Source organism: Mesocricetus auratus, unplaced genomic scaffold (genome assembly GCF_017639785.1).
Source record: "Mesocricetus auratus isolate SY011 unplaced genomic scaffold, BCM_Maur_2.0 Super-Scaffold_100027, whole genome shotgun sequence".
In the NCBI taxonomy this organism is placed as follows: Eukaryota; Metazoa; Chordata; class Mammalia; order Rodentia; family Cricetidae; genus Mesocricetus; species Mesocricetus auratus.
The window spans coordinates 5421074-5441838 of NW_024429208.1; the positions used below are offsets into that span (position 1 = coordinate 5421074).

General features: G+C 54.9%; 2 protein-coding genes across 4 annotated transcripts in view; one reads left to right on the plus strand and one right to left on the minus strand.

Annotated features, from left to right (window-relative positions):
- The window catches only part of Rab44 (RAB44, member RAS oncogene family), a 32089-nt gene extending 19367 nt beyond the window's left edge, over positions 1–12722 (plus strand). The window contains exons 9-14 of the mRNA XM_005084929.4: positions 958–2402; positions 7645–7726; positions 8215–8329; positions 9323–9424; positions 11037–11113; positions 12050–12722. Of these exons, the coding sequence (XP_005084986.1) occupies positions 958–2402; positions 7645–7726; positions 8215–8329; positions 9323–9424; positions 11037–11113; positions 12050–12140 (1912 nt within the window). The 3' untranslated portion in view covers positions 12141–12722. The remainder of the gene's footprint in view (positions 1–957; positions 2403–7644; positions 7727–8214; positions 8330–9322; positions 9425–11036; positions 11114–12049) is intronic.
- A 6266-nt stretch (positions 12723–18988) lies between these two features.
- Cpne5 (copine 5) overlaps positions 18989–20765 on the minus strand; it is an 85809-nt gene continuing 84032 nt past the window's right edge. For all 3 annotated transcript variants that reach the window (XM_005084911.4, XM_013124361.3, XM_021235823.2), the window contains one exon: positions 18989–20360. In XM_005084911.4, coding sequence (XP_005084968.1) covers positions 20142–20360 — 219 coding nt within the window. In that variant the 3' untranslated portion in view covers positions 18989–20141. The remainder of the gene's footprint in view (positions 20361–20765) is intronic.

Sequence of the window (20765 nt, forward strand, 5' to 3'; positions counted from 1 at the left end):
AGACACACAGACACAGACACACAGACACACCCATGCACATATAATCACACAATCACACACATACACATACAATCACACACATATATACACACAGTCACACACATGCACATACAGTCACATAATCACACACACATACACACAGTCACACACATACACAATCACACAATCACATAATACACAATCACACACATATACATACACAATCATATGCACACAATCACACACACAGTCATACAAAATCATAGACACACACAGTCATACACACACATATAATCATACAATCACACAGTCACACATATACACATACAACCACACACACACATATACACAGTGACACACATATACACAATCACACAATCACACACATATACATCCATAAGCATACACACACAATCACACATGAAGTGATACATAGTCATAGTCACATACACATACACATATAATCACACAATCATACAATCACACACATACAATCACACAATCACACACACATACACAATCACACAATCACATACATATACAATCACACACATATACATAGAGTCATACACACACAATCACACACAGTCATAGACACACATATAACCACACAATCACACACATACACATACAATCACACAATCACACACACATACACACAGTCACACACATACACACACAATACACCCACATACACACTCACTCACACTCACACAACACAGCTCCCAGGTAGGTACTTGCTCTGTCTGTAACAGCTCAGAGGTAAGAAGGTTTGCCTGGTCAGGGCAGGCTTCCTGGAGGAGGTGAAGGTTCCTGTGTGTTTTGAGATATGGAATGGGACAGGGCGGGGGTGACGGGGAGCTCTCAGCTCTCAGCCAGCCCTGGAGGAGAGCTGGCCACAGGAAAGTATGCCATCGGGATTTGGGGGACACAGTTAACTGCCACCTCCCTGACCTTCACTTCTCCCTTCCTTCCCAGTGTCCCCAGAGAAAATAAGACGGCCCCAGACCCTCAGGCTGTCCCCACTGAGGAGACCGAGACCCCATTGCCTGAGCTGTTTGGGGACAATGACGACTGGGACCAGCTTCTGAATAGATTTGGAGACAATTCCCACCGAGCCCTGCAGCTTTGCTGGAGCCCACCCCCAACCCCGGGTGGCACCTCAGGCCCCCAGACTTCCCGGATAGTTAGGCAGATCTCCATTTCCAATATACATGCTTTACAGTTTGCTTGGGAGCCAACCTCAGATCCAGACCCAGGTCCCGAAAGCCCCGCCCGGGTGCCTCCCAGTGTCAAGGACAGGAAAGGGGTGGAGGACCCCGAGGGGCAGGGTGGGCAGGATGGCAGTTCTCAGCAGACTGTGGACACCCCTGACCTGGAAGCTAGGCCCAAGTCCCCCCTCCTCTGGAGCCTGCCAGGAGCCCAGGCTGGGGAGTCTGGGAGCATGGAGTCAGCGGTTTTCAGAGTGCCGCTTGCTTCTGGGGCTGAGCCTCGTCCTCAGGGCCTCTCTCCTCCTCCTCCTCAGTCCCCACTTGGGTCCCGAAAACAGACCCAGGCCCCAGATCTGGGTGACAAGAGCCTCTGGCCTGGACCTGACCCAGCCAAGCTGCCTATGGAAAGAGAGGTCCTGACAAAGGACCTGAAGCTTGGCATAGGGTCCCAGGGAGCCATGACTCTCCCCAAGGGGGCCGCGGAGCCCTCCCCAAGCCTGGAGCCTGTGGGCCAGGTACCCACAGAGACACCAGTGGAGGGTGAGGCGCACCTGACCACACAGGAGAGTCATCCTAGGGGCTTCCCAGAAGCCCATGGCCAGGTCCTGAGGCTGGATAGCCTGTCTACCCACCTCCTCCAGAGTCCCAAAGAGCAGCCCAGACCTGAGGGAGGAAACTCAGGAGACAGAGGCCAGGAGCACCTGGGGTCAGAACAGGCCGATGAGGCCCATGGCCTGGAAGCCAGGAACCCAGAGTTACCCCAACAAGATGATCCCCTGCCTGACACATCACAGACGCCCGCTGAGGCAGAAGTCCCTGCTCCTGGCAAAATGTCTCCCCTCAGAGGCTCTCCCCTCATGGGGCCTGAGGCTGGGCTTGCAGGAGGTGCCCCAGAGACCACAGAAGCCCTCCTCACCTTGGCTGAACCGGAAGCTCAGCCCGGGCCCATGTCCGTGCCTGTTCAGGTGGAGAGAAAGCCCGGCACCCCTCAGCCCACGGAGCAAGGGGCAGAGAGCAGGCCGGAAGACCCAGGAACAGGCTCCGGGGAGGCTGAACTGACTTCCCCCGGGGACCTCACCGCTGGCAAGTCTCAGGCTGACCCCGACTACCTCTACCATGTCGTCTTCCTGGGGGACTCCAATGTGGGCAAGACCTCATTCCTACACCTGTTACATCATGATGCCTTTGCCACCGGGCTGACAGCCACCGTAGGTACGGCCCCTTGGGGAGCTAGCACTGTAGGGTCCTGGACCAGGGCCAGCAAGCTAGAGCAGTCCCTGAGCGAGCCGTCCCAGACACAGCAGGTTCTGCCTTGGCCACGGGCCTTCATGAGGCAGTATTTTATATGGGCACAACCTTAGCATTTCACTAATCGTCTCTAATTACAGGTAATTTGCTCTCGCTGCATTGATCTGGCTGGCTTACGGGTGCCACAGGAGCAAACACTGTGCAATTTAGGTCCCGGTGTTAGTGGAGGGTGAGGACAGGCTAGTCTCCGCCCACGTGGCAGGCAGTTCCCTCCAGAGCCTGGACATGCTCGCAACATGCCCCAGGTCTGCCTGCATGTCCTGGCAGGAGACATAAACTGGGTATTTTACACAGAGCATATTCAGAGCGTGGCAAGATAGGACCCTGGGGGTCCTGGGTTTACATTCTGGCCCTACCACTCATTGTGGCTGTGAACTTGGATGCCTCGTTTGACTCCTCTGTGAGTTTTGTGTCACAAAGCCCCAAGGCTTACAGAAGCTTTATTTTGGCTCAGTTTGGGAGGTTAGGGTTCGCTGTTGGTCCTGTTGCCTTTGGGCCTGTGGCAGAGCAGTGCGTTATGGTGGGAGCCATGTGGGGGAGCCTAACTGCTCATGGTGGTACAGGAGGGGGAGGGGGAGAGAGGGAGGGAGGGGGAGGGAGGAAGGGAGGGGGAGAGGTGGGGGTAGAGGGAGCCAAAGAGGTGAAATGCAGGTCTAGTGTGTGAAGCCGGGCCTTTGATCGCAGCATTGAGTAAGCAGAGCATGGTGGAACGTGCCTGTGACCTTAGCACTCAGGGGGTAGAGACCAGAGGAGCAGGAGTTCAAGGTCATCCTCGGCTACTTAGCAAGCCTGAGGTCAGCCTGGGCTACATGAGATCCTACCCCAATGGGTGGGAGTTGGGGGCAGAGCAGAAGAGAGATCCAGGGTCCCACTATCCACATTAGACATGTACCTAATGACCAGAAGACTTCAGTGCCAGCCAGGCCTCACTTTTTTTTTTTTTTTTGAGACAGGGATCTCTCTATGTAGCCATGACTGTTGTTCTAGAGCTCACTAGACCAGCTTGGCCTTGAACTCACAGAGATCTGCCTGCCTCTGCCTCCCAAATGCTCTTACTTCTTTCTTTCTTTTTTTTTTTCACTTCTTTTTTTTTTTTTAATCAAAAAGTTTTTTTATGTGTGTGGGTATTCTGCCTGCGTCGCATGGATGCCTGATGCCCTCAGAGGTCAGTAGAGGGTGTGAGATCGCCTTTAACTGGAGTTACAGACTGTGGTGGGTGCTGGGAACTGAACCTATGACCTCCGGGGGAGCAGCCGCTGGTCTTAACGGAGGAGCCACCTCCCCGGCCCTCAGGCCTCACCGCTTAATTCTTCTGCCTCCCCATAGCCCCAGGCTAGGCACCAAATTATAAATGCATGGACCTTTGCAGGGGGCACAGCCCAGGTCCAGTCCCGTCTGGCCCCCACATCTTTATCTGCCAGTGGAGACGGGAGCAGCGTCTCTTCCTGAAGTGGTTGTGAGCCCACACACGTCAAGAATAATGATAATGAATGTCTGGCAGGCATTGTACCCTCAGTCCACGTCACCCATGGCTCTCGTATTATAAACGTTTTATCACAATAATTCGGTGGCTCCTGTAAGAGGGACAGAGGTGGAGAGGTGTGTCTTCATGTCAGGCTGATTGGGAGTCTGGGCCAAGCAGAAGGATTAGCACCACCCTGCTGTACGAAGGCCTCTGGCAGGCTCTAGGGTTTCTCTGCCCAAGAATCCTTACCTGGTGTCCTAGTCTGACCTGCGTTGGTGAGATAACCTCATGACCAAAAGAAACTCAGAGGAGCAAAGGGTTCATTTCAACCTGCGCTTCCGGGTCACAGCCCACCCCTGAGGGATGATGCGGCACACATTCACGGCAGGGACCTGGAGCAGAAACCTCGGAGGACTACTCACTTACCGGCTTATGCCCGCTAACTTGCTTATACAGCCCAGGCCCACCTGCCTAGGGATGGGGACACCCATGGTGGGCTGGGCCCTCCCCCGTTGATTTTCAAGACATTGTCTTACACTGTAAGACTTGCAGACGGGGCCAGTCTAATGGAGGCCGTTCTTCAATTGGGATTCCCTCTTCCCTGCGTGACTCCAGCTTGTTCTAGTTGACAATGAGAACTAACCAGGACACCACGTTAAAGACTCAGTGTCTGGGGCTGGAGAGATGGTTCAGAGGCTAAGAGCACTATCTGCTCTTCCAGAGGTCCTGAGTTCAGTTTCCAGAGGTCCTGAGTTCAGTTTCCAGCACCACATGGTGGCTCACAACCATCCGTAATGAGATCTGGTGCCCTCTTCTGGCTTGTAGGGATACATGAAGATAGAACATTATACATATTAAATAAATAAGTCTTAAAAAAAAAAAGAGAGGGACCCAAAGCAGACCTGAGCTACTGTTAGGTGCACCACAGGGTCTATGTGGCCACCATTATTAATCACCTAAGCTACTGTTTGATAAGCGCCCATGTGTCTCTGGCATCTTCTGCTCATGTCTTATCCCTGACAACATCTCTCCTTACCTTGGTTTCCATGGTAATAATGACAGACAACCTGACCAAAGCCACTTAAGGGAGAAAGGTTTATTTTAGCTCACATTTTTGACGGACAGTCCACTGTTGTAGGGTCATCAATGTGGCCGAGCTTGAAGCAGCTGGATGAATTACATTCACAGTCAGAGCTGGGCGTTGGTGGCGAACACCTTTAATCCCAGCACTTGGGAGGCAGAGCCAGGAGGATCTCTGTGAGTTTGAAGCCAGCCTGGTCTACAGAGAGAGAGTTCCAGGACAGCCTCCAAAACAATACAGAGAAACCCTGTCTTGAAAAACCAAAACCAACTGACCAAACAAACAAACAAAAAACCCATTCACAGTCAGGAGAACAATGAGTTAACACATTCTTTTCATTGAGCCCAGAGCCCAGCCTGTGAATCGATGCCGCCCTGCCTTCAGGGTGGGGCCCGCCTTCAGGGTGGGGCTTCCCATCTCACTTTTCCCTAGTAAGAACATCCCTCATAGGCGTGCCCACAGTTCAACCTGTTCTAGACAGTTCCTCATGGCCATGCGATTCTACACTGTGTCAAGTCCACACTCAAAACTATCCTTCTTATCAGGCAGCAGAAAGATCTGTCTGCCTCTGTGGGGATGGGCTGGAGACTAGGGCTCCTTCTGCAGCCTCCCCTCAGGTGAGGCTGGGATTCTTGACTTCACCGTAGGAGGTAATATGAATCAGATTAGGATTTATTGAGAGTTTTGGTGGATTTAAGCTCTGGTGTTAATGGACAGGTGCTCCCTGGGAAGGGGTTAGACACAGTAAGATCTGCCTGTCTTTGTCCCCACCACCCGGAGGCTGGGGTTAAGGTATGGGTTTTGTATGTATGTGTGTGTGCGCGTGTGGGGCCACAAGTCTGACTTTGGGAAATGTCTGCGGTCGCTCTTCCATCCTGTTCATTGAGGCAGTGTCTCAATTAAGCCCTGAGCTCGCCGATATGTCTGGTCTCCATAGCTAGCATGCTCCCGGGAGCCCCACCTCTGACTTCTGAGAGTGGGTGGCAGGCCGACCCAGTGCTTATGTGGCTTTCTGGATATCTGCTCTCCGGGCTGCAGGCTCGCCGGGCTGCAGGCTCACATCTCCCCAGCCCCACGGTGCTGTGTCAGTTCCTCACGGTTCAGACGGAGCACGCTTGCGCCCGTAGCCAGCCAGGTGCCTACTCCATCCCAGCCCCTCTCGGAAGATCAGAGCCCTCGCCCAATTCGTTTGAGAGATCTCCACGTGTGATTCTCAGTTTGGTCCTACTGTGCTAGAGAACTGAGTCCTAGCTAGGTTTCTTGCCCTCATTTGACCCCCCCCCCCCCAAGGCTGAAGCTCAGGGCAAAGCCCACGGTCAAAGCGTAGGCCCTACCCAGGAAGGTTTGACCCCCGTGTGCCCGGCTCTGCCGAGGATTGCCGCTGGTACTTGGGCTGCGAGCTCGAACCGGAAGTGTCCAACAAAGACTCAGTGGCTTAGCTGAATGGAGTTCAGGATAGGTAGATGAGGGGGCAGAAATCAAGGGGGGAGGGGGCGGGAACGGCTGAGAACTGTTGGTGAATGGTTTGCTGGGTGTGCAGCTGAATGTGGCGGTCTCAGGATCCTGCAGTCCTGGGCTCCTAGGAGTCTCAGGAAGGGGCAGCTACTCAGGAGCTGCCTTGCAGGGTCAGAGTTCTTGGAGGAGATGGGGGGGGGGTAGGGCGGGGCACGCGTGTGAACCACCACTAGGGGGCAGCAGCATGTACTTACAGGGGTCACCATGGAAACCTCCACCTAAACTGTGGGTGTCGGGGAGCTGCCAGGCTGCAGTGGGCTCCGCAGGAAAGGGGTGGGGACAGGGACAGAGCACCCCCTCCCATTAAAAAAGGATCTATTTCATTATCTTTTGAGTATCTATATGTGGCTGTGCACATCTGTACAGATGCCTATGGAGGCTTAGAGAGGTGTTCAGTACCTTAGAACTGGGGTTACAGGCGCTTGTGAACTGCCTAACTGCCTAATGTGGGTGCCGGGGCCTGAACAGCTCTTCTGCAACAGCAGTAAGGACTCTTAACCTCTGAGCCATCTCTTCGCCCCCCCCCCCCCCCATTTTTGCCTCTCCTTTGTCCAGCAGGCTTCTTTCGACGTGAGTTTATGGGGGCGGGGTCAGCTGGAAGGGGCACAGACTCTCATTTTCAGCTCCTTATCCCAAGGTCTGACTGGCTCTGCAGCTATGACTACAGGGAAGGGTGGGGCTGTGGGACTCAGCCCGTGGAGGGATGACGAACGCAGTCACCTTGGTTACCTAGCAGAAACCCCGAGGAGCCTTTAGGCCCAGGCCACTCCACCCCCCACACCGGCCTTTATGGGTCTTTTACATGCCGCGTGCTGATGAAAAAGGGAGCCTCCAAGATACGAGGGGACTCGCCCCGGGAAGTCCCAGAGCACACGGTGTGACTCAGTGGGTCCCTTCCCCACCTTGGGAAGGCTGCCTGGAGGAGTGACACTGGATTGCGGGGACCTTTGGAGAGCAGAGAGGAGCCCAGCGTTGGCTCCGTCCTTCTAAGGCTGGGGTTAGGAGTGGGTGCACATCGGGGCATCTGGGGCTGGCTGTCCTGGGTGGAGAGCACAAGGCCTCTTGTCTTTTTCTGTGTGTCCTAGGAGTGGATTTTCGGGTCAAAACCCTGATGGTAGACAACAAAACCTTCGCGCTGCAGCTGTGGGACACAGCTGGACAAGAGAGGTATTCAGACTGTCCCGGCCAGCGGCCAGGGACTGGGCTGTGCTCCGAGTGTGGGAGGAATAGCCTACGTCCTGGGTAATGGGACAAGGTCTACCCACTGAAGCCATCAGACCCTGAGATCCAAGACACAGGGAATCAGGAAGGAGGGGCCGTGAGCTCAGGTGCCAGCACTCAGCACAGCTCTGGGGCCGGGGTGGGGGAGGCGGAGACAGCCATTCCCCCCTGACCAGCCTTCTGGACAGCAGGCCTTCCCATCTAACTCACCGACCCCAGTAAGGGAGACTTGAAGGGCACGTGGGTTCCACTCTGCAGTGCATTTCTGGAATCTTGTTCTGGAGATAAACTCACCCACGAAGCAGAGACCCAAATGTCACAGCATATGGGAGATGGCCTAAATGACCCCAAGTACATCAGATCCACCCCTAGGGTAGGACTGGGGGCGTCCCCAGGCTCTGGATATGGTGGCCTCACGCAGACCCTTTGGGCAGGTACCACAGCCTCACACGGCAGCTGCTTCGAAAGGCGGAGGGCGTGGTGCTCATGTATGACGTCACCTCCCGAGAGAGCTTCAACCACGTGCGCTACTGGCTGGACTGTCTGCAGGTGAGCGTATCCGAGGCTTTGGAGTCCAGAGGAAGCCTGGGATCCACCCACACCCACTGCTCTTTCTCCCAGTGCTACAGATGCACGAGGAGCCCTGTACACAGGGAAATCACGCGGTAAAGGCCCCAAAGCGAATTGTTCATGCGTCCCTCGAGGAGGTCTCCTGGGCGGGACTTCCCGTTAACAGTGTCTAGCTCCAGGTCCCGCATACACCTAATCTCTATGCTGGCGTTTTGCAGGGCATGAGCCCAACATGAGGCTGCGTTAGGGCCAAGTGAAGCACGCAAACCCCTCTTTAGAAGTTTCTAGTCCAATGGAAGAGAGTTAAAAAAAAAAAAGCAAGATAAGGTGGTACATGAGGGAGCAGCCTGGACCTGTCCACTTCATCCCCCACTCTGTGGCTTTGGACACGTGGCTGAACCTCCCAGAACTCCTGTCTCTCTCATGGGGGAGCTGGGAAGGTTTACTCGAACAGCCGCTTCTGGCACCTGGAAGAGAGCAGTCAGTGGCGGGAAACTGTAATGATGATGATGATTTGAAAAGCACTTGGGCTAGAGAGACGGCTCAGCTGTCCCGTTGCGCTTCCCGAGGACGAGCAATTGGCTCCCCACACTCATGCTGTCAGTAGCTCCAGCTCCAAGCGATCTGACCCCCTCTTCTGGCCTCCATGGCTGCCTGTTCGCACACATGATGCACACGCACATACACATAGAGAAAAAAAGAAAAGAAAAGCAGCCAGACACAAGGGTTGAGGCAGCCTAGGCAACCAGAGGCACGCAGTCGTGAAGAGTGGGCAGGGACGATCTGGAAAGGCTTCCGGGGGAAGGTGTCCACAAGGTTAGCCATGAAAGTAGGCGAAGGGTCTTGTGAGCCAAAAGGAGAAGAGAGGGTCCAGGTGAGAGGATGCCTGATAGCTTCTAGAAACGTCTAGAAGCTTCTGTCTTGGGCCTGGCACCCGTAGAGGGTGGCTGAGTGCACATGCTCTGTGTGCAGGATGCAGGTGCAGACAGGGTGGCCATGGTCCTTCTGGGAAACAAGATGGATTGTGAGGAGAAGAGGCAGGTGCCCGCTGACGCCGGGAGAAGGCTAGCTCAGGTGAGTACAGGGAATCGCCACTTGGCACGACACAGGGTGGGGGGGGGGACGACACAGGGCTTCCTGCCCTCCTGTCCCTGCCTCCCCCCGGCCCCAGGGGCTGACCTCTGAGTCGCTGCAGGTTGGCCATGGGCTCAAACCCAGGCTGTGCCCACGGGCGCCACCTTGAACACTGCATGGAATTAGCAGATTCCCACTCGTTCCCAACCCACGCGAAAAACATCTTCAGAGTGAAAGCAGTTTTAAAAGCCTCGCCGAAAATCCCCAATCAAACCTTAATTTTATCTCTGGTCTCTAATTAACATACTCCCTTCTCGTTTATTCTATTTTAAGACTCAAGCATTCTCCTTGGGAAGATGACTTCAAAAACTATGCTGCCAGACGGGAGATGCTATTATTTATAAATGAGTTTTAACCGCATTATAGAAAAGCAAATATGTGTGTGTGTACATACATACATACATACATACATACATATATATTTAATTAAAAAAACCTCGAAACCTAGGGAGAGAGTCCCTCCCAGTACCGCCCTTGGCCACTGTGGCTCCAGTTGGCAGACCGTCCCGTCTCTAGAACAGTAGTCTGTCACCTTTAAGAGTTCATTCTCTGAGAATTCATGCTGCTAGAGGACCGAGAATTAGCACAGGTAGAGGTGCTGGCCACCAAGCCTGATGACCCGGGTTCAATCCCTGGAAAGCACGTGGCAGAAGAAGGGAACGGAACCCTGAAAATTGTCCCCTGACTCCATGCGCCTCGGCAGGAAGTGCCTTTACATGCTTGGCCGTCTCCCCTAGCCTCTTGGCTTTTTAGTTTTTATTTTCTTTTTTGGTTTTCTGTGTAGCCTTAGAGGTCCTGGAACTCATAGAGATCTGTCTGCTTTTACTCCTGAGTACTGAACTAAAGGTGTGCACCACCACACCTGGCTCTTTCCTTGACTTAAGTGCCTGGAAGACTCACCCTCTCAGAGTCTGTGCCCTAAGCACCCCCCAGTCCACAGTCTTTATCTGTAATTCTCTCTCTCTTTCTCTGAGACAGGCTTTCTCTGTGTAGCCCTGGCTGTCCTGGAACTCACTCTGTAGGCCAGGCTGGTCTCAAACTCACAGAGATCCGCCTGCCTCTGCCTCCCAAGGGCTGGGATTAAAGGCATGCGCCACCAACACCCGGCTGCCTTTTTGGCTTTTTCAGACAAGGTCTCATGTATCCCAGGCTAGCCTCAGACTTGCTACATAGCTGAGGCTGACCTTGAATTCCTGACCCTTCTGCCTCTCCTTCCCAAGCGTGAGGTTATAGGTATTTGCCACAATGCCTGGATCTTCCTGTTCTGTTTTTGTGTGTTGCCAATTGAACCCAGGGCCTTGGGTGGGGGTATAGCCCCAGCCCAGAATTCTTTTAGAAAAGCATACAAACAAAATCCTGAGCGTTAAAAAAAAAAAGATCCCTGTGTGTTTCTCTAAGTCAATCCGTAGGTCCGACTTCTACTCTAAGTCTCCAGGATGGCACCCCGTGTCTGCCGTGGCTGGTGGGCAGAGGTCCAGCTGGGGAACGAGGGTGGCTGGTGAGGGGTTGGCAGGGCTGGACCTGGCCTCTCAGTCACTCTGTGTGGCTGCAGGAGCTGGGGATCCCCTTTGGTGAGTGCAGCGCTGTCCTGGGTCACAACATCCTGGAGCCCCTGATGAGCCTGGCTCGGTGAGTGTGTCCCATACCCAGAGTGCTCCAGGGCAGCCCTCCCCTGGTCCCGGACCCCATGCGCTGCCCCCACAGCTTTGTCACACCATCTCCCTTCCCTTCTCTTGTCACTAAGGTTCCTGCCCTGGCCTCTGGTGACTTCGTGACAAAGTGCCCCCGACAGTCCCCTCTGCCATTCTGCCCCGTGGAGCCTTTCTTTCCCCTGCCTCTGTCTTCCATCTGTCCGCTTTGTCTGTGTGTCTCCCGTGACATCCTGCTACTCTCCCTGTGCCCCGCCTTGGACCTGCGCCCTTCTGCACTCACTGTTTTAGTATGTTTTCTGGCTGTCTGGGAGGAGTCCATCTGTCCGTTCTGCCCTTTCTATGTGGGGCCTTGCGCTGCTGTGTGTTCAGTGAACAGCTGAGGTGGGCGCTGGGAAGGGCATCAGAGCCCACCAGCATCCCTGGCCTGTGGTAGGCTGTGTGGTGCCTACAGGACACAATCTCCTGTAAATTCCCAGCCCCAGGCTTGCTCTTGACCTTGAGTCTAGGGTGGCTGGTAAGCTTCTCATGGCTTCTCTGGTACCTCCCTCCAGTGACACAGAGTGTCCATCCTTGGCCCGGGTCTCAGCTCAGGCTCAAGCCCCGGAATGTGACTTCTTTATTCCTGTTAGAGCTGCTCATTCATGTGTGTGTGTGTGTGAGAGAGAGAGAGAGAGAGAGAGACAGAGACAGAGACAGAGACAGAGACAGAGACAGAGACAGAGAGAAAGTATTGCTTGGCACCCAGTGGGCTAGAAAAAGGGACAGAAGGTCACAGTCCCCCAGCCCCGTCTCTCCACTGCCATGAGCAGAGAGGACAAAGGGTGGAGTCCCCCAGCCCCAAACCCCAGCTACCCCACAGCTCTTCATACTGCTCCTGGAGAGGGAGAAGTGACTCGGGAACATTGCCACACAGGTCACTGAAGATGCAGGAGGACCGCCTGAGGGCCTCGATGGTGGAAGTGACCCCCGAGGAGCCACCCAAGAGAGCTGGCTGCTGCCGCTGATCACCATTCTGGTCCCATCACGACTGTCCCTTCCTATGGTTTCCATTCTGCTTCCTGGACACAGCCGTGACACAGAAGCCCTGCAGGGGACAGTGTCACCTCCACTCCACTGAGCAAACGTGGCTGGAGTGGATGGCAGGACAAGTCTAGAAACCCCACCCAAGGAAAGTGCCCCCAAATCTTTCATTCACCCCATGGCAAGATGCCAGGGCATTCTAGTTTCATTTCTGCTGTGATAAATGCTGACCAAACGCAGCTCAGAGGAGGAAAGGGGCTCTTCCGGCTCACACCTCCGGGTCACTGTCCGTCACTGAAGGAAGTCAGGGCAGGAACTGAAGCGGGAACCGTGGAGGAACGCTGCTTCCTCGCTCACACACGGCCTAATGCTTACCTGGCTTTTGTATACCTAGGGAATGGTGCCACCCACAGTGGACTGAGCCCTACTGAATCAATCATCAAGCAAGACATGCCTGCCACGGGCCAGCATGGCAAAGACCATTCTTCATTTAATTTTCCCTCTTCCCTGGTGACTCTAGATTGGGTTACGTGGATAATAATAAAAACTAACCGGGACACAGGGCACACATGGGGTGCTATTTTCCTTTTGAACATTTTTGGATTTTCTCCAGTGCCTAGCGATGCCTTATGCAATCAGGGGACCCGATATGGAGGAGGAAGTAAACCTTGCAGAGAATCTGTCTTGTGCCAGCTCTGAACTCACACATTCAGTCAGTTCCCACTACTCCTGTGTCTGCCTCGGTTTCCCCTCTCAGAGGCGGGTTTCTTCCTTGCAGAATCCAATCCTGAGACCGGTGTCGTGCCCTGAGCCCTCTGGCACTCCCGTGGAGGGTTGCACCAGGATCCTGCTTCTTGCCCTAAACCTTGGGGTCCTCAGTAGCCATTGGATGCCTATGATTAGTGGGCCGTGGACTGCCCCATGAAACCTGGCAGGATGCTGGTTCCGGGGTCTGGGGGGTTAGGGATGGCCTCTGAGTTGGGGCTCTGCCCAGCTCTGCAGGTGTTGTTTTTGTTTGTTTGTTTTTTGTTCTTTTGAGACAGGGTTTCTGTGGCTTTCAGGCTGTCCTGAACTAGCTCTTGTAGACCAGGCTGGCCTTGAACTCACAGAGATCCACCTGCCTCTGCCTCCTGAGAGCTGGGACTAAAGGCGTGTGCTACCACTGCCCAGCTCTAGCTCTGTAGTTGTGTGAGCACTGAATAGAGAGCCCATGGGAACCAGGGGTGGGATTGACACTTTGGACCTTTTTGGAGACAGGGTGTTGAACTTGAGGAAGCCTCAGTGTTGTGGAGAACCAGTGGAAATGGCCAGGTGGAGAGTGGGGGTGATGGGGGGGTCCTGGCAAGAGGACTCTCCTGTTAGCCACAGGCTCCAGGCTTCCCCAGCACCTTCTTGGACTGTTTAGGGAGGCCTCAGAGCCAGGGAACTGGCACACAGGGCAGCTGGTGATACCTGGTCAGGTTCAGAAGGTTCCAGCATCTGATGCCTCCAAAGATGGGGTTGAAGCCCTTAGATACCCATTCCACTCTAACCTGGATGCAATGACTCCAGCCACCGGGCTTGCTTCTCCCGAGTTCCTCAATGGCTCTCCCTTACCTCACAGCCTTCTCCTTCCAACACCCCCCCCCCATTCTCCATCAGTTCCAGGCAATGGCACTCACGAGGGGAGGGGCAGATCCTGCCCCCCCAATGCTCCAGAAAGCTAATGAGGCCAGGAGCAGAGCATGACTCCTGGGAACCCGTCAAGCAGCCAGCCACTTTAGGGGGTAGTTGGAGGGGAGGTGGAGGGGGGGTGGTGAGTAGCCTCCAGACAGCCAACTCAGCTTCCCTCGAGGTGTGGTTTGGGAAGAGACACCTTTCAGAAACTTACGTTGGCATGCTGGGTCCACCATGTGCCACAGTCGAGACATGTTGGGGTGTCAGCCCTTCTGGACAGCTAAGGGTTCACAGACATTAAGCGATAAATGGAACCCCAGGTGGACAGAGGTCAGCAGCAGGACTCAAGGTAGACCTCAGAGGGAACTTCCAGGTACGTGTTCATTTCTAAGAATATGGCAGCCTAGGGGGATCTGGCTATGGCTTGGCTTGAGGCTGATTAAAGAAAAGGCTGGGGAGACCAGGGTAGGGCGAGAGGAGCAAGGGGCGTGGTCTGGGAAGGGGAGAGGACATAGACTAGAGGCTTGGCCGGGGGCATTAGAGAGAAGGCCTTGCAAGCTGAGCAGGAACAAACCTCAGCCATTGTTTACTCAGGACCTTCGTGAAGGTGCCATTCTGAGGACGGACCTTGTATCAGCCCTACGTGAGGAGCTGGGAGGATTTAATTACCACTTCCTCTGTCGTTTTGAGACCGGGTCTCTCGTAGCCCAGGCTGGCTGTGAACTCGCTGTGGAGCTGAGGATGACCCTAACTTCTTTTTTTTAAAGATTTATTTATTTGTTTTTTATTTTATTTATTATGTATATAGTGTTCTGCCTGCATGTCTGCCTGCTGGCCAGAAGAGGGCGCCAGATCTCATTACAGAGGGTTGTGAGCCACCATGTGGTTGCTGGGAATTGAACTCAGGACCTCTGGAAGAGCCGTCAGTACTCTTAACCTCTGAGCCACCTCTCCAGCCCCGACCCTAACTTCTGATCCTCCCTCTTCCTCATGAGTGCTGGTGTCACACCCGGTTTATGTGACGCTGGAGATAGAGCCAAGGATGCAGCCTAGACATGGATCTTGGCTTTTGTTGTCGCCGATGCAGGTCTTGCTATGTATGCTATGTAGCCCTGGATGGCCCCAAACCCATGATCCTCCTGACCCTGCTTCCAAATGTTGCCAGAAAAGGCTAGAGCTGTTTGATTTTCTTTGTGGTTCTGGGGATTAAACCAAGGGCCCCAGGCATGCCAGGCAAGTGCTCTACAGTAAGCTACACCCTAGCCCTCTCTTTACTTAAGAAGCTTAAACGCTCACCTTCATTATCTGTATGTGTGTTTGCGTGTCAGGGGTGGGGATAACCGTCTGGAGTCGTCTTTTCCTGGTCGGGTCTCAGGGATCAAACTCAGGTCTTCAAACTTGGCAGCAAACGAAGCCATTTCACCCGTTCCTCTTTTACTTTATTTTAGGACAGGATCACCCTTTCTTTTGTGTGTGTGTGTGTGTGTGTGTGTGTGTGTGTGTGTGTGTGTGAGATGCATGCACGAGTGTTCCGGTGTTTGTGCCATGTCTGGGCACGCAATGTCCAGAGTCAGATGTTGCATGTCTTCCTCTGCCGCCTGCCACCTTTCTGACCTGAAAGGGCTGTCCCTGTACCGGAAGCTTGCCATTTCAGCTCTGCTGGCTGGCCACTGGCTCCCAGGATCTGGCTGCGTCCACCTCCAGCACTGGGGTTGCAGTTACAGACAGCTGTGATCTGCTTATTGTCTGGGTGCTGGGGATTCCACTCCCCCTCCCGTTCCCTCTCTTCCTCCTCTCTTCTCTTCAAGACAGGGTCTCAGATGTCCTAAGCTGACTGTAGCTAAGGATGACTGTGAACTTCAGATCCTCCTGCCTCCACCTCTCCAGTGCTGGGTTAACAGGCAGGAAATACACTCCCACCCCACGCCTGGGTTACGTGGCAATGGGATAGCACTCTACCCATGGAGCTGCACCCATGGCTCCGGAGCCGGGTTCCAGCACCTGCAGACTGCAGGCTGGTGATTCAGAATTTCTTACAGGAAGATGTGGATGTTCAGGGCAGAGGTGGGTCCTACACACACACACACACACACACACACACACATGAACACACATATACACACACAGACATACAGACACACACACATGAACACACATATACACACACAGACATACAGACACACACACACACACGCACACACACATGAACACACACACAGACATACAGACACACACACACGCACGCATGCACACACACATACTCACACATACACATGCATGAACACACACATATACACACACAGACATACGGAAACACACATACACACACTCACACACACACTCTCATACACATACACACTCACACACACTCACAGACATACAGACACACTCGTACATGTGCATGCACACACACATACTCACACATACACATACACACACGCATGCATGAACACACACATAAACACACACAGACAGACATACAGACACACACACACACTCACACACACTTTTTTTTTGAGACGGGGTTTCTCTGTGTAGCTCTAACTGTCTTAGAACTCTCTCTGTAGACCAGGCTGGCCTCAAACTCACAGAGATCCACCTGCCTCTGCCTTCCAAGTGCTGGGGAAGAAACTGGGTAGGGTTGGTAAGAAACAGGGAGGGAGACAGCTTGGCTTGCTGCTGCCAAAACCCCAGTACTTGGAGCAGGGGCAACAAGGTGTGTGTGTGTGTGTGATTCTTCCCCTGGCATGCTGGTGTGCCATGTCACAGATAGTGTCACCCCAGGTTGTATCCAGCATCAGAAAAGCTTAGCTTCCAGAGCCTGCCTCCACTTTCTCATGGGGACACAGCGCGCACGCCAGAATGGGAACAGCAGCCAGTGCTGTGGTGACAGCTCACACTCGTGAAGGAGCTGTGAAGCTCAGATCTGTGGGCTCCCAACCTTACAGTTTTGTCATCCTGGGACTCTGTGCCTCAGCTTCCTCATCTGCAAAATGGGATGAGACTCTCTTCTTCACAGGATGGTTCTGAGGAGGCACCCACTTAACATGTGTGAGGAGGGGGAGGGGCACCACCAAGATACCACCACCATCTTATGTTTACTAGTTCTGGGCGCTAGAGAGGAGATGATAAAAGGGGGCAGAAACAGCACCGCTCTGGACCTACCACCCTGGGGTCCTTAGTCCTGCAGGCCATGGGCCACAGCCAGGCAGAGCAGAGAGAGCCCTTCACCTGCCTTGCCCGTCCCTGCTCACCCCGCCAGCTCCGTCCCACACACCCTCAGTCCCAGACAGGAACAAAAATTAAGTCACTGTAGAGCCGAGACTCTGGGCTTGCGAATTGTTGAGCCCTGCCCTTTCTTCAGAGTGTTTTCTTTTTCTTAGGTAGCTGGGAAGGGACTTTTTCAGGGCCTGCTCCTCCCCACTAGGGTCCACCTCTCTCTCCGACTCTTTAGATGTGGCCTCGCGTCTACGTTGGCCCTGGAACCAGGAAGGCTGTGGCCGCTGTCATTCTCAAGACAGCCTTTTTATTAACACTACTGGTTACAACACACACACACACACACATACACACACACACACTCACATGACCACACACACTCACATGACCACACACACACCACACACACAGAGCAAGAGCAAGACAGAAGGGGGCGGGGGAGTCTGACTGTGAGGTCAAACCCCAGGACTATTGTGTTGACTCCGTCAAGCCAGTCTGTGCTATATAACTTGCCAGGGCTTTGGTGGCCCCGAAGGCCACTGAGGACTCAGAGAGAACAGTCGCCTCAGACTCCGGATCGGGTAATGGTTCTGGAGAACACACGTTGGGAAGGAACCCGGCAGAGAAGCCACGTCGCAGATACTTTTGGTGCCCTCCCCCAGCCCAGGGGCAGCTGCTCTGCGTGTGGGTTCCCTTGCGGGGCACCCATCTCCTCCCTACACTTTTCCATGGCGCCCAAGGAGATAGAAAACGGGCTGCTGGTTATGGGAACTTCCCTCCTCTCGAGCCACGACCCCACCCCATTCTCACTCACGGCAGCGTCATGGGAGTCTCGGGGCATCTGATTATAGGGACGGCTGTGAGTCAGCTCTAATTTACCGTGAAGTCATCAGGAGTAAACAAGTCCTGAACTGGAGGATGGTTAGTACTGAACTCCTCGTGGGTACGGACTCAGAATGGCTGCCCATGGGGCTGACTGGACAGCATGTGTAGTTTGTGTGCACGTGTGTGTATAACAGGGTCCTGGGGATGTGACACCATCAGTGCACACATGAACCCTACCCTGGGGCTGTGACACAATCAGTGCACACATGTACCCTACCCTGGGGATGTGACACCATCAGTGCACACATGAACCCTACCCATCACTCTGCTGGGCTCATCCTGGATGGGCCAGAGTGCCTTTGAGAGCCACAGCTCCCGACCTTCCTGCTGGCTGGCCCTGCTGCCCTGTGCTGGCTGATTTATCCTGGAGGGTGACACGGGAGGGGGGAGAGGGGGAAGGGGATGAGCCAGCACCCCTGACCCATGAGCAGGCCTGGAACCGGTGCTCAGTGGGTATTTGCTGAGATGAGGGAATAAGCAATTGAATAGCATGGTGACCCACACACTGGCGAGACCCCGGTCACGCGCTGTCTCTCCCGCCTCCTGGACAGCTGCATTTCTCCAGAGCAAACGCCGGAGGCCTCGCCGTGCACCGCAAGGCCCTGTGCCGTCTGGCCCCTCCCTGATGTCGGTCCCTGAGCTCCTTGGCGTAGCTCTCATCACGGTGGCCTCCTTGTCCCCCTTCAAACGCGCCAGGCTTCTAACTCAGCATTTCCGCCCTGGGCCCACCTACCACAGCCCTCTTCACCCAGACACCAGCGCGGCTCCCCCAGTCACCTGACCATCTCATCGAAAACCTCTCGCTGCTGGTATTTGCTCTTTCTTTCTCTCCCATTGCTCCTGGCTCTCCCCACTCTCTGAAGGCAGGTTACAGGCCCGAGTGTCCGCACACTTGTCTCTCCTGTCTTCCCTGATGTTTGTGTGTTGGGGGGGGCAGGTTTCAACCCCTGCCACACACACACACACCCGTGACTCGCACAGAGTCTGACAGAGGCGTGACCGAACCAAAGAACTGAGGCAGCAGACAGTCGCCAGGCAAGCAGCAGCTGCTTTCCAAGAGAAGGGGCCGGGGTTCCTACTAAAAGAACCGGTTTACTTCAGTTTAAGGCAAGTTCCACAGAGACGGTCTCAGACAGGCACAGGACCAGACAGTAGAAACACCACCATCACCATGCATGACAGAGGCGGGTGGGATGGGAGATGGCAGGCGGGGACCCCATGCGGCACAGGGGACACATGCAAGACCTGCCCCGGGGGGGGGCGGGGCAAAGGATGGCGGCCGGTGGGGTAAATGTAGTGAAAACCTCCTTGCCCCTCACTCTTCCACAGCAGGGGCAGGAGTTCTGACAACTGAAGGACTGGGGTGGGGGTGACAGGATGCAACGGGGTCACCCCAGAGTCTGGACAGCCTGGGCGTGGGCGGTGGCCATGAGGAGGGGATGGGGAGGCTGGATGTGGAATGGAATGGACCCTCGGGTGACTCAGGAAACTCTGGACCACCTGACTAATCCTGTCGTCACATAGCTGTGGACACTGAGGTCCAGAGAGCAGAGGCTGTGCTGGGTGGGGGTGGGGGACAATCTGGGGCTCCGGGCTCCTGTCTCGGGTCCCAGAGCCTCTGAGGGGCAGGGAGGAGGGGAGCCCAGGGGCTGGCCCTGTGCACGCGGCAGGTGAGCGGCCTCCGAGGTGAGCAGGAGACAGCTCAATGCCACAAGCTACCCGTGACAGCTCTGTCTAGAGCACTGTGGCATACCACTGAGCCTTTGAGGGTCGTGAAGGGGCGCTGTGTTAACATGCCTCCACCACAGCCTGATGGCCCACAGGCTCTGCTCACACACGGTGACCCTAGCAGGGTCAGTGACACGCCGCGTCCCTGGCAGCCCACCCGTCTAGGGTTCCATGGAAACAGGACGGGGGATCTCAAGGGAGTGGGGACACTAGACACCAGGGAGGAGGGTACAGGGACTGGAGAAGGCCAGTCGGACTGTAAGAGTAGGGGAGTCCTGGGCTATCCAACATAGGCTGGGGGAGTCTACTCAACCCCAGGATCTTGTGTACCCCTTGTCTCCTACACCACCACCCCCAGTTCCCTGGGTGTGGGTGGGAAGTTGAGGCCAGGAAGTGGGGTGAGGTCATGGACACCCCATCTCCCGCCAGCCCTCCGAGAGGAGTCTGGGAAGGCGACCACAAAGAGTGAGGCCTCAGCCTCCAGGGTCCTGCAAGCTTCAGATGTGTGTGTGCAGGGGCGACCCAGGAGGTGAGTGGGCTGGGGACTGTGGGGGCGACTGGGCAGGTGCGGCGGGTGGTGGGCGTGGGCGGATGCCCTGTGCCTTCATGTAGGACACCAGCTGGTCGGGGATCTCAGCCAGCACGTCTCGGGCCAGCCGGGCCATGCTCAAAACATGGTTGCCAGTGCGGTCCACGTAGTCCCGGAAGGGCACAAACTGACAGACAAGAAAGTGGGGTCAGGATGGGACACTTGGGTCCCCTCCCAGAGGACCCAACCCCCACTTCATGAGTGTCACCAAGGGCTGCCCAGGTCTCCCTGATATCTGTTCCGTGATGGGACCTAACACTGGCCCAATCCCTTCATCCAGCAATGAGCAGAGAGGCTCGAGGGATTCTGGGAAAGCTCGATTGAATCCTGCTTCCTGGCTTCCTTCCCTCTTAACCACCTCTTTCCAGAGGGACCCTCTCTGTCTCCTAGGCCCATGACTAACCCACGCCGCCAACCTCCCTCTGGCTCCCTCCTGCCCTCCTCCTCCTCCTCCTAAACACTAAGGACACTGCCTCCATCTTCAAGGGGGTCTCCATGCCGCGGGAAGGCCACGTAGCACAGACTACAGAAA